The sequence below is a fragment of the Chelon labrosus genome (assembly GCF_963514085.1).
Source record: "Chelon labrosus genome assembly, chromosome: 3".
Lineage (NCBI taxonomy): Eukaryota > Metazoa > Chordata > Actinopteri > Mugiliformes > Mugilidae > Chelon > Chelon labrosus.
Genome location: NC_140339.1, coordinates 28,676,440 through 28,690,609, shown reverse-complemented (window position 1 = coordinate 28,690,609; position 14,170 = coordinate 28,676,440). Strand labels below are relative to the sequence as shown.

At 39.4% G+C, this 14,170-nt stretch overlaps 1 protein-coding gene across 1 annotated transcript in view; it reads left to right on the top strand.

Moving 5' to 3' along the window:
* The window catches only part of adamts17 (ADAM metallopeptidase with thrombospondin type 1 motif, 17), a 92,977-nt gene that overhangs the window by 41,146 nt on the left and 37,661 nt on the right, over positions 1-14,170 (top strand). The window contains exons 8-10 of the mRNA XM_084574984.1: positions 4,153-4,258; positions 8,844-8,984; positions 13,837-13,987. Coding sequence (XP_084431110.1) covers positions 4,153-4,258; positions 8,844-8,984; positions 13,837-13,987 — 398 coding nt within the window. The remainder of the gene's footprint in view (positions 1-4,152; positions 4,259-8,843; positions 8,985-13,836; positions 13,988-14,170) is intronic.

Here is a 14,170-nt window from a genome sequence, read left to right as displayed (position 1 = left end):
CATTCTCAAGTCTGATTAACTGCTGGGATGGGCTCTTTGGAGGAGGTTAGAATAAACATGCAGAGATAATAGACTGATGGATTTGGAATTCTTGTTTTCACAAGGCATTCATTTTTCTCAAAGCAAATATTTTAGAAGAATCGGTATTAATTAAATCAGCGAAAGGTAAAATCAATATGTGCTGACACCCGTTTTTATCTTCCAAAAAAAATAAAACCCAATTTATAGATGAAATTCATCCATAGTCCATTTAGAATAATAATAAAAAAAAAAAATAGCAACAAAACAGCTGGAACACGTTACATAAACGTGTAGGCCAGCACGCTGACGTAAGTCTTACTTTTAGTTGTCTATTTTGTTTTTCTTTTGCTATTGGAAGGAATTCTGGGCTTATGTCACCAGTTAACCATCAAAATATTCCTCAAGATTTATGCTAAAGAAGTATTACCTCCGTCTGACAGGTAAGTATTTTAATGAAGATGTAGGTGAATCAAGATTCAGAAAGCGTTACCGTTCTGGGTAATGCAAGTTGAACAGAATAGAGTCTTTTGCGTTCGATTGTAGATTTAAATGGACACTTTGTGTATATACAGTGATGACTCATAGATTGGTGTGTTGCAATAAATCAGTGGATGGAAATTGACCCTTAACCAGTATTGAACTGACAAACAGAAAGACATTCCATGTCAAACTGTTTCAGCTGACACCCTGCTTGTTTTATATGTAGACAGACTGCAGTCATCTGAGCTTGAAAATAGACTGCAACAGAATTTGAGACAACAGGAAAACTCACCTCACCTAATAGGCTAATGGCCTTAACTTCTCCACCTCTGTATTTCTTGTGACCACCTAGTATGTCTATTCACATAGACATGATCTTGAAGCCTCTTCACGTCTTGCACCAGTGACGGAATACATGTGATTGCGTTGCTGGCAAATAAGGCCACAACTTGATCTTGTTTTCTTTCTGGCTCTCTGTCCGCCTTTTTCTCTCTGCCAATCTCTTCTTCTTTAGAGATCATCTGGCTTTGATTGTCTTATCCGTGTCAGTGATTTAATTTATGCCTGTCTGGACTCAAATGACCCTCCATGGCCTGTCTTCACTTGCAGAAAGAAAGCGTGTGTGACTTACTTGACTCCAGTCATTCATGTTCAGAACCTCTGGTTTTGAACAACAGACCTTCCACATGTTGTTCCAAATTATTGTGCAGTTGTTTCCCTACAGTTTGAATAAGGACTTTTTACAATGTGGCTATTGTCACAAACAAAAACATGTTGTCAACAAATTAGAAATACAGATGATATTCTAGCTGTATGTGGCCCTTGCAGAAATTACTTGAACCCATAATATAGAAGCTTATGTGAAGTGGAACAGATCTGTACATTGGTCTAGTTACTGACACTAGTGCATCGCACTGCCAGGTTAAAAGTGTGGACAATAAACTCTGACAATGGCAGTTTGAGGGAGCAGAACATCCCAGTTAGACAGCAGACATTGCAAACTTAAACTGATCAGGCATAACATTATGACCAGCTTTCTAATATTGTGTAGGTCTTCCTTGTGCCTGCAAAACTTTGTGACTCATCAGAGAATGGACATGGGCCTTCTGAGGGCGTCCTGCGATGTCTGGCAACAGAATGTTGTTAGTGGGGGCCTTTGGGTCCTATGGGTTGAGGGGAGGGGCCTCTGTGGATCATCCCACAGATACTTGATCGGTTTGGGATCGAGTGAATTTGGAGGCCAGGTCAACACCTTGTGCTGTTCTTCATGTTTTTTTGAGTTGTTCCTAAATCGTTTTTGCATGCAGCCTGTCAGGCTGCATCCCACATGTCTAAGTAACATCCACATGAATACCAGGTCCAAAAGCAGAACATTGAATTGTCACAAGATGGTCAATGTTATTTTCTTCTCCTGTCAGTGGTCCTAAAGTTATGCCTGATCGGTGTGTACTGGACTATGGATTATTATTCTTGACTTATCTTATTGACTTATATTTATGTACTTTTCATTACTTCTTAGTTGCTAAACCTTTAATAGATGTAGTTTTGCTAATACATTTGTCTTTACAAATGTTATTTAATAGGCTTTAATCAGAAAAAAAAAAAATGTACAGTTCATTGAGTATTGCAGCACTTCACACTTTTTATATTCAGAAGCATGATTCTTTCATACTGTGGAACTTAGTGTGGAAATTTAACGTTTATTTACTTTTTATTAATATCACCTACTGTAGGAAATGAATTAACATGAAAATGTTTCTTGCCTAATGATTTAAGTTGTCAGGTATGATGTAGTTTGTTTGAATACACCTTTCTTTTCTAACTGATCAATTCTATACCTGTTTTCTATACAAAGGGACAATTTAATCATTGTTGATATTGTTACAGAGCATCCTAATCAGGACTACAAGACTTGTGACCTCAGGCTGTTCTACTTTCTTCTAGTCTCTGAAACCACTGGTTGAAATAGTTCAGAATTAAGACAGTATTGTTGAGATCTGGAAAATCTTGGATTCTTCATAAACATATACAGTGCTGCTTAAAAGCATTGGCACTTCTCAAAATTTCCTATATTTCTGCATAAAAATTACTCAAGACATCAGCAGATTTTCCTTAAAGTGGACAAAGCGAACACAATCAAACAAATAAAACCGAAATACTACTGTATACTTGGGTGTTTTTTTAGTCAGCAAAATAAGCCAATATTACATATCTGTGAGTTGCAAAAGTAAGTGCATCTCTATGATTACAAGTTAATTTCAAGGCCAAATTAGAGTCCATCTGTTGAGAAGTGTTCCCAATTAATGTAATGAGACTCTGATGTTGTCCGTTGCTCTGTTTTGTTTAAAGAAATCTGTGATTTTTCACAGTCTGATCTTCACAACACATGTTTGTGGAAGTGTATGATTGCACGGACAAAGAACTAAGATCAAAGAGAGTTGTTGTTGATCATCAGGCTGGAAAAGCTTGCAAAACCTTCTCTAAAGAGTTTGGAATCCACTGTCAGACAGAACAAATGGAGGAGATTTAAGACGACTGTTACCCTCCACAGAAGTGGTCGACCAACAAAGATCACCCCAAAAACAAGATGCGTAATAGTCTGAGAGCTCAGAAAAAGGAACCCAGGGTAACTTCGAAGCAACTAAAGACCTCTCTCACATTGACTAATGTTAATGTTCATGAATTCACCATCAGGAGAAAACTGAACAACCATGGTGTTCATGACAGAGTGGCAAGGACAAAGATACTGGTCTCCAGAAAGAACATTTCTGTCTGTCTGCAGTTTACTAAACATCATGTGGGCAAGTGTACAAGAAAATGTTTTGTGGACAGATGAGATAAAGTAGAATAGTTTGTCTTAAATGAGAGGTGTAATGTCTGAAGACGAAAAAACAACACTGCTTCCAGCATCAGAACCTCATTGTGTCCATGAAACATGGGGGTGGACCCTTGTTTGGGTCTGCTTGGCTTCATCTGTGCCAGGACAGCTTGTAATCATTGATGGACTAATGACTTCTGAATTATACCAAAAAATTCTGAAAGAAAATCTAAGGACATCTGTCCATGAGCTGAATCTTAAGAGAAACTGGGTCATGCTGCAAGACAAGGACCGCAAGCACACAAGTCATTCTACAAACGAATGGTTAAAGAAGAACAAAATGAATGTTTTGAAATGGCCATGTCAAAGTCTTGATCTTAATACAGAAATGTTATGGACGGACCTGAAGTAAGCCGTTCATGTCAGGAAACCCACCAACATCTCAGAGCTGAAGTAGTTCTGAGGAAAGGGCTCAAAGCAGCTGTAGATGACTGATCAGCAGTTACTGAAACATTTAGTTGGTGTTCTTGCTGCACAAGGAGGTCACACCAGATACTGAAAACAAGGGTTCAGTTAATTCTCTTCAATAAACAAACACGAAAGCATAATATTTCTGTTTCATTTGTTTGACTGGGTCCTCTTTTATTTTATGTAGAAATGTAGAAATGTAGAAAATTCTGAGGGGAGCAATATTTTGAGTTAAAAAGGGACACTCAGCCTAGAAATGCAAGTGTGTTAATGTTTATGTATGTGTGTTGGATTCAATCATTACAACACAACTGTGCCTGTTATTTTATGTATACTATAGTCATTGTCATGCCACTGTGTTACAGGTATTGCTTATCTTGGTGGGGTCTGCAGTGCCAAGAGGAAGTGTGTGTTAGCAGAAGACAATGGACTCAATTTGGCCTTTACAGTTGCTCATGAGCTGGGGCACAAGTAAGTTGCATAAGTTTTTAACTTTTGAATTTCAGCGCTGTACTGCATTGTGTTATTTAAATTGTGTTATTTAAACTAATAACCTCATCATTCAAGTACCTCAAAAAAGGAATATTAACATGCCTCATGTAGTCAAGCTGGAGACAATGCCTTACATGGAGCTTGGTATGGACCTTGTTTCCCCTCCATTTGGTGAGGGCTGACGTTTTCAAAATGAAGAAAGCAATAGTTACCAAACAAAACTATTAATGTGAAAGTTAGCACTCTTTACAAGCACTGTACTCACATGCCTGGAGTCTACACTCCCAATGTTTTACATTTTAATATTTTATTTATTGATATGTATGTGTCCTGTACTTGCGGATGAGTGCAAAAATAACCATGACTATCCAGCTCAGGTTATTATTTCTTCACTTGTCTGGCACTAAGATGCTTGTTAAATCTGGGAACATGCAGTCTGGACATAAAGCCCTCATTGACAGTGCAGTTATGCAGAGCTAATGCCACATTCACCTGGAAATCATGCCAGTGTGTGAGCCTTTGTAGAAGCTTTGTGGTTGTTCCAGACTCCATAGGAGTTATCACCATTTTCATCGAGCAGCCCTGTTCCAGCTCTGGGGGCCAGCAAAGGTAACAAGCTGGCACACATTCTATCTGACGGCTGCCCATGCACATAAACATTAAGGCAGTAGTGTTACATAAGCACAGACTGGCTCATCCACACACACTTTAAGGTTTTTTTTTTTCTTGTGTGTCAAGTAGCCATTAAAGCTTGAAGGTGCTTGTATAAACTCTGAGCTAAGGCTGTCGCTGTATGGACGTTTTAATGGAACTATGTTTTATAGGTTGTGCATACTAGATTATATGGGATGGAAACTGACAATACACAGTGTATACGCTTCATGTATACATATACACATTTGGCAGTTAATGGCATAATGTCATGACAATTCTCTGAGGTCAGTGTGCAAATGCAAACACTGACCGTGAACACACACTACAGCAGAGGCTGATGAGAATTTCCTTAGTTTTGAAAGTATTTATTCATAAACCAAAGTCATTACAATCCATTTTGTGGGTATTGTGAATATCCATACCAAATGTTATGGCAATCCAAAAGTAGTTGTAGTATTTAAGACTTAACCAAAGTTATGATCATCAAGAGAAATCCAGCACTCAAAACATAATAAAACGTATGAAACCCTTGGAAAACAAGAGAAGTTTCTGTCTTTAACACTGCTGAAACACATCTTTTTACCAGTATTACAGCAGATGGGACTACAAGTTGCTTCACTGACTATTGTTTTAACTCCCTAAACAATTTGAAGGCCTGACAAAATGACCTAAGAATTCAGAGTCATTTATATTGAGTGAATAAGTCAAAGAGATAATGGAGGAAGGTCATTTGAGCCTTTATAGACAAGAAATACCATTCTGAAACTCTGAAAAGACCTAGCAGCCAGTTCAGGGATCCGAGAATGTGTGTAACAAAAACCAGTTACTTCTTTCTTGTTTGGACTGGTGGAAGTATTATGGATTAGCTGCATTCTGGTCATTTTCGTGGTAGGCTAGTGAGGATAGCTTTGCACTAGTCCAAGAATTTCTGCATCTGTTTAAGACAAGAAGCCAATTCAACATGTGGAATTGGTGGTGGAATGAGTCTGTCAAAGAGATCTTCTTGTTCAGCTTAGTGAACCAGTGTAACAGAGGAGAAGAACATAATGATGGAATGCAAAGGGCTCACAGAAGGCTCTTCTTGTTTTCCATCTCATCTGAACATTCTTATATACAAATATTTTAACTATGACATGATCATCTGGAATGAATGAACTGCAGACCAACTGATCAACATGATTCAGGAGAGACCAGCGTGCTATGACCAAACAGATGTGGTCATTTTTACGCCTATTTGGTGTGGACCATAGACTGTATATAAATATGGACAATGTGTCCCCACTTCCTTGTATTGGGCAAGCTGATGCTAGTTTCCTGGGGATACGGACGGCACCATCTTGCGAATTTGGAGCCAGAGCCTGCACAGTACAGTCTGAGAATGGAGCCACGTGGACCTGCGTTATCGATGACCCGCCCACACTTCCTCTAGACTCACTCGCATTTTCGTTTAATAATACTGCGCTCTGCTCCAGTACAAAGAAACGTTGGAGTATACGCCGTTCTTTTTTATTCATTTTTTCCTACTCTCACGATACTGCTGCTTCATGGAGTCACATCTGTTTCTATAGCGTCAAATAACTAACTGAAACAAAACATATCAGAAGACACTTCAGTATGCATCAGCATTCTATTAACTACTTAAAATGACAGAAACCGTCATTGGGAAAAAAATGATTTGAGGTGTACTTTAGTGTTTTGGTTTGGCCCATGTCCTATCCACTAACATGGAGGGGGTGGAGCTTATGACCTATACTGCAGCCAGACACCAGGGGGGGCTCTACTTGCTTTGGCTTCACTTTTGAGGAACTGTTCCGCCCTCGGCGTGGTGGTTAGCACTGATGCCTCACAGCAAGAAGGTTCCGGGTTGGAATCTATGGGCCGACTGGGCCTTTCTGTGTGGAGTTTGCATGTTCTCCCCGTGTCTGCGTAGGTTCTCTCCGGGTACTCCTCCCACTGTCCAAAGACATGCTCATTATGTTCATTGGTGATTCTAAATTGGCCGTAGGTGTGTATGTGAGCGTGAATGGTTGTCTGTCTCTCTGTGTTAGCCCTGTAATAGAGTGGAGACCTGTCCAGGGTGTACCCCGCCTCTCGCCCAATGACAGCTGGCATAGGCTCCAGCCCCCCTGCGACCCTTCACAGGACAAGTGGTTACAGAAGATGAATGAATGAATGAATGATTGTTCTGCCATCCACCTTTATACAGTCAATGGTTTGAACCGCAGGAAAAAAATTGTTTACGTAGACTTTCAAAAACTAACCAACCAACCAACTATAAATTCATGCTCAGGCCTAATCCTCTCCACACAGACATGATGTTCTTTAGTAGATGTGTTGTGATTTATGTGCTCTTTTAATAATAATAAATATCCATAAATTACATTACTGTGATTAGTTAGAATATACAGTTGGACAATTTTCAGACCCTTATGTATTCCGTCTGCTTTGAAGTCAGTGTCAAATATAATTATATATTGTTTTCATTTCAGCTAGGAAAAAGAGTCTGCACTTGTAATTTATTAGTTTCTGAGTCTGTGCCCGGGGTTCAGACTAGGTTGTTGTTTTTAATTTGTAAATGTAGGTCACGGCTTTTGGCACTGGAGACACATTCACACCTGCGTGCATGCACATACACACACACACACACACACACGCTATTGCTCTTTATTTGTGTCTGTAGCACAGACATGCATTGTGTGTGTGTGTGTGTGTGTGCACAAGTGAACAGACAGAAGTCCTGTTGGACTATTGACCATCATTACAGTATGCTGCAGGTGTGTTTCTGTAGGGTGTGCTGCTGGTCAAAGGGGATTCACTTCTCTGTACTAGTTTTCTATTGTGGTGTGAGTAAAAGTATTTATGTTTTTATTAAAAAAAAGTTCTGTTTATTTATTCAATGGTTTTAATTTCTTCGTTGTTTTACTTCATACACCCCTTGTGGCTTTTGCACATTTGGAAGTAAAGAGCAACATTTATTGAAGTAATAAGAGCTTGTCCCAGATGATGTTAGCAGATGGGGACAGGATACAGCAGAGTCTACTCTGAGGAGTAGATAAGCTGATGGAGGCTTTAGTTGAGACCTTCTGGATGACCAGGGTGATGTGGAGACTGGAAGAAAGAGGGTTGCACGACAGGCGTGTGAAATATTTGGAATAAATTTAAAGAATGAGAACTTTGGACTGGTTGGCCCAGAGTACACAGGCAAACATATCATTGGACAGGAGTAGTCCAATGAATTTGAGCATGTGCAAGTGATTTCGACAGCCTGGGAAAGCAGAGGTGATAACAAGAATGGACCAGCAGAGATTAAACAAATCAACCACGGAACAAAAGAGAAAGAATGAACAGATCTTCCTTATTGAAATTTCACTTATGGAATTTGAAATGGGCAGTACATGCAAGGAAATGGTCAAATATATTTAAACTGAAGGAATTTTGCATGGAAGACTGCTAAGTTTCAGAGACTGGTGGACAAATAGAGTCTCATCTACCCTAATGGTATTCAAATAATGTATGATGTGTACAATAAAAACTCCTTCCTCTTCCCCGTAGGCAACTTTTCAAAGTGTCTCAAATGCTTTCTTGTCCAAATACGTCCTAAAAACCAACATGGTATGTACTACCGTGGCACATGGCTGTATATGCAGAACATTCAAGCTAAGCTTCATGTCCTTCCAAACATTAAAGACTTGTATTGCTGTTTAACCACAGACAAATGACGGCACAGCTAAATAAAAATTATCATCTCAGTCAGAACTATTCTGATCTGGCTGTCCTCTTAGCTCAGTGACAATGGAAAGGACTTTAGTTAGTTTTTAGTTCCCAAGATAATCAGTATACCGGGCACATGCCAAAAACATCACATACATCTCACTGACTCACTGTCTATGTATTGCTGTCTCGTTGTCAGCATGGGGATGAGCCACGACGACGACCATGCCACCTGCACTGGCCACTCCCATATCATGTCTGGTGAATGGGTGAAAGGAAGAAACCCCAGCGACCTGTCCTGGTCCTCCTGCAGCCGCGATGACCTGGAGAACTTCCTCAGGTGAGAAGCAGTTGGATGCAACTGATGTCAATCTTGAAGGTGTTTTCTCCTACTCTGTAAGATGATCAGGGCTTTTACTATTAGTCTCTGCTTTGCCTCTTTGATGTGTGTTAGCTCAAGATGTTTTTTTGTTTGTTTCTCCTGAATAACAAGGTGTTTCTCCTGTCTTTGTAGTACGACTAAAATGGATGCAACTTTAGTTGTGCTTTGTTGCAGTGTTCAGTGGTCTTTTTATGTAGCTCTTTTCTACCCATTGATACTGAAAGCACTTTACTGTCACAGTGACACATCTACCCATTCATTCACACAAGCACACACCACTGGAAGCAAGCGGGGGTTCAGTGTCTTGCTCAACTACACTTTGGCATGTGGCATGTCCTGTGGATCAAACTGCTAACCCTCCGGTTTGTGGACAACCTGCTCCACCTTCCAAGTCACAGCCACCCTTACAGTGATAATTAGATATTTACCGTTTTGATTTGGTGAAAGTGAAAAGTAAATTTTAGATTTTTTTGATTTTCAAATGTCAGTGTGGCTTGGTGATACATTTTCCCTAGTGTCTCTTATCGCTTTGCACTCTCCTCTCATAGCAAGTAAGTTCAGGTTAGAATCTGCTATGTTCTCTCTTGAATACAAAAGATTTTCTATTGGGTAAGTTGGTCTGCAGTCACTCTGCTTTGAGTGGGCTTTATAGCGGTCAGAAAAGTACCAGCGACATAGTCATAAACATCGTCTGAGCACAGTGGAGTTTAATTTGTTTACGACAAAGTGGTTGCTGTTGGAGAAGTTTGCTTCATGGCAAACACCTCTTTTGATTGGTTGTAGGACTATCCAATTGAATGCAGAGGTGCTGTATTTTTTCCTACTACACTAGACTTTGATCTCCCCGTGCATACGTCGACTTTCTCCCACGTTCCAAAGACATGCTTGCTGCGTGCATTGGTGATTCTAAAATGGCCATAGGTTTTCATGTGTGTGACTGTTGTTTGTCTCTGTGATAGACCCTGCTGTTTAGTGGGTACCACTGTGATGGTCTATACCCACCCCCTGTGACTCTCTGAAATAGGTATTGGATGGTTCACTTTGGCCTACCAGTTGTGGAGATGTTACTGGCTAAATAGGTCTGCTTTTCCAAGTGAAATTTTCTAAAAACGTCCCAGGACATAATTAAAACAATTACATTAAGAAATAAATAATCACATGAACTGTAATATATGTAGATGAACCAGCCAGGGATTCATTAATAGGAAAAATTATTAAAAGCCCTCCAGTCACAACACTCACAGCCATATATACCTCCTAAACGTCATTGCTGTTGTAGCACCATGACTGTGATATATTCCACAATTCTTTGCTTCTTCTCACCCTATTAAAGTTGTCATTTTAGGGTCACTCACTGTGTATAAAACTAATGAATAAACAGACATAAATTCATTACACTACACCACAAGCAGGGCTATTTCCAAATACAAAATATGTGTAAGCTTGTTCTCTCATTGGATGCGGGCACAACATCAACATTTTAATATTGCTTATTTTTTTAAAACGCACACACTCACAGTTGTTCATCCCCTCCCAGGTTACATTAAACATAATTATCATGTCTGCTCTAATATGTGTTGTTACAGAGGCGTCTTGTTCAGGGTTGTATTTTTCACCAGCACGGACACTGCTGAATGTTCATAGACATATTCAAGGAATATTTATAGGAAAACTGACACCTGTGTGTTTTTACTGTGTTTTCACTGACAGTGCTACTCCTTTATTGAGTATATAGGCTGCAATATAATACTTAAATGAGTATTTATGGTATATCATTTTGTGATTATTATATCAGAAGGACAGGACCCAGAGAAAACAAATATGTAATTGCAAATGTGTCTGCTACTTCAGCACCAGGGACAGCGTCAAGGATTCATCAGTGCACAATTAGCTATGTTTGCTGCCACTGATTCCATTTAACACAATCCTCTGTCAGATGAAGGATCAATGAATCACACTAACATGTTTGTATTTTCATTTCAGAAGACCATATTTATTTCATAATTGACAGTGATTCAGAATGCAGTTTATTCCATAATGACATTTTTTCCAGTAACACTATTTTATTTTATTTTTTTTTGTTAAATTTGATCTCATAATGCCACATGTCATGACTGTGATGTTGTCAGCAGTCCTCTGAGACACAACATCAGACATCAAACAAACCGAGGACTTGTCTGATGTGTATTGAGTTCTCAGGGCCAAAGAACAAACAGAAGTACTTTATGTTTTATTATTTCATGACAATGGCACTGTTTTTGGATTGAATCATCAGAGTGCTTGTGGTTCTTTGACTCTTTGTCTCTGTCTGAGTGTAGCTGTCAGCAGTCTGCTAAACAACGGATTCACACATGCTTTACTAAAGTTCCTTTCATAACTTGCAAACAGACCCCTCGCACCTTAGCTTATTCAGAGGCCTATTAGCAGACCTTTCTGTGGAAATGTGCACGGGTAACCTAAGAGTGAGGGCTAAATAGTTGACAGGGTGGTCGGGCGCTGCATATTAGACAGCATGTAAAGGCACCTGTAAATGTCAGTGTTCTTACTCGCCAATAGGGGCTGTACCAAATAGTCGACTAGTCGACTTTACTGCTGGACTCGACTTTAAAAAATCCAAAGTCGTTCAACCCCTACTCACTACAATAGCACACCTAACAATTCACTGTCTGACCATGCCTCACAGTCTACAGCATAGTAGGTCGGCTTTGAATCCAATTCAGTTCACTTCTGTTCCATGGCATTTGATTTAATTCCTTTCAATTCTGATTCATATAGTGTCAATAACTATACAAATTGTCTCAAAACATTCACAGGACCGAGAGCCTGAAATCCCCAGAGCAAGCACATTCTTTTGCTATGTCACTGAGGTGATGGTGGCAAGGAAAAAACTCCATTTTCACAGGAAGAAACCTTGAGCAGAACCCAGCTTATATGGAGGGACCCGGCTGGCCGGGTAGAACAGAAAGAGAGAGAGAAGAGACAAGACAAGTACATTTGACATTTCATTCATGAACAGGTTACCATGGATAACAAAATAAATACTAAATTGTAAAAGTTAAGTTATTCACCATTTCATCTGGACATAATAAATAATTAATACAGTGTATGTTCTCAGTTACATTCCATCAGTGGCTTACTGTTCGTAGGTCATTTTCTGAATATCATTTAGCTTTAAGTTTTCTTGTCTACTTCAGAGGAGTTGAGAGCGAACACTTAATCAAACCAGCAAATGGAGCATGAAGCTTAAAGGCTTGTATGACTTCTAGCATTGTGCTCCTCACTATTACTGCCTTGTGTTGGCAGCAGTGCATGCCAATGCATCAAGAAGTGTGTCCTTTCAGAAGAATAAAGATGAAATGTAAACATGAATCCTGTCATTCATGATGGATTTGGTGGTGTTTTGGCCCGCAGAGAGTGTGTGATGAATGATGTCTGAAAAAGTTGTCAGAAGGCAGACAGCAGCATGGTTCTACTTTGCACTTCTGTCACAGAACTTAATTGTGTTGATGGTTTCTCAGACTTAATTCATTTTTCATAGTGTCTTCTAATGACACCAGCCAGCTTTTGCTCATTTAGCCAAAGGGGCTTAGATTAATACTTTAAGGAAGCAAGGACACTTTGATATTTGCAAGTAAACCATTTTGTCCTGCATTTTATTTTAGCTGCACACTTACCAAAGTTTGTTTAAAGGAATATTGATGCTTTCTCTCAAGAGCGGATTTATTAGCAATCCCAGTCATTTGACAACCATTATTCTTACTTTCTGAGGAAATTGAGAATTCAAAATTAAGGAAGCTGCTATAGAGGAGATTAGTGACTGCCATGTATATCATACATGGCAGTCACTAATCTGCAGTCCAACTGGAGTTGGAAGATAAATAAGTACAGAGTCACTCAAGTACTTGACCTGTGCACAAAATGAAAACACATTACAACAGAAAGTGAAATTCACTTTCTGTTGTATTCTAATGCGCTTCCCTTTTATGCCAGTCAGTCAATTAAACCATCAATGGGGACTCTTTGTACATTATAATCTACTACATTTTAAGTTTAAACATATGAGTTGTTAATAATTTATGATGCTGTGTTGTAGTGAACACAGTGAAAACCACTAGCAGTAATAACAGACTCAATGGAAGGGACTGTTCTTCATCATAGGGGTTATATTTTTCCTATGGTGTCACTGAAGTCAAAGAACAACTAGTTCATTGCTATGTTTTACTTTTATCTGCATTTATTTATTTTACTTGCTCAAATGCTGTAAACTGGTCTCTCTCTCTGCTTTCCTGTTTGGATTATCCTCACTGTCTTTGTCACAACTAACAAACTGAGCAACATTCGTGACTTGGCTGCTGCTAGTATTGTTAGGGTGCACCATAAAGGATCCTTTTAGCAGTTTTACAATGAATGCGTTACTTTTTCCACTTGTTTTCTCTTGTTTTGCTCTCTCTGCCCACAAGCACAGCTTTGTTTCAGTGTCTGATGCAGTGTATACTCTAAGACTTGACTTCTGGGCAGCCACAAATGTGTTTAGAGGCACAGTTCAGCTCATTCAGACTATAGCTGAATTTTCTTAAATGCATTTTTTTTTGCATACTGGTTATTATTTGATGTAGCTGTCAATGCTCATATACATCTGCTGTCAGAATAACAGCTAACATTAGCCAACAAGATATCCCTGCTCTAAAGGCCAAGTCTGTTTTGGATTCAGATTTAACAAATAAAAGAAGACTCCCAGAAATAAAGGAGTGCACTGGCAACTACACACTGTGAATCCTCCTTTTTTTTTCTTTCTCTCTCCTTTGAACAGAACCAAAGCCAGCGCCTGCCTTCTGCACACGGACCCCAGGAGCCGGTACCAGGTCCGGCTGCCTCCTAAGCTGCCAGGCATGCACTACAGTGTGGATGAACAGTGTCAGATCCTTTTTGGTACCAATGCTACTTTCTGCAATGACATGGAGGTACGACACAATCCATTGTTCCAGTATGAAATATGTGGCATATTGTGTGTGTGTGTGTGCTTTCATAACATATTCATCGTAGCTCCCCTTAATCCAGAGGTCAGTGTAGATTTTCAGTCATGTAAGAGTAGAGGTAAGCTTGGTTTATAGTAACACAACCAGTCTAAATGGAGCTTACTACTA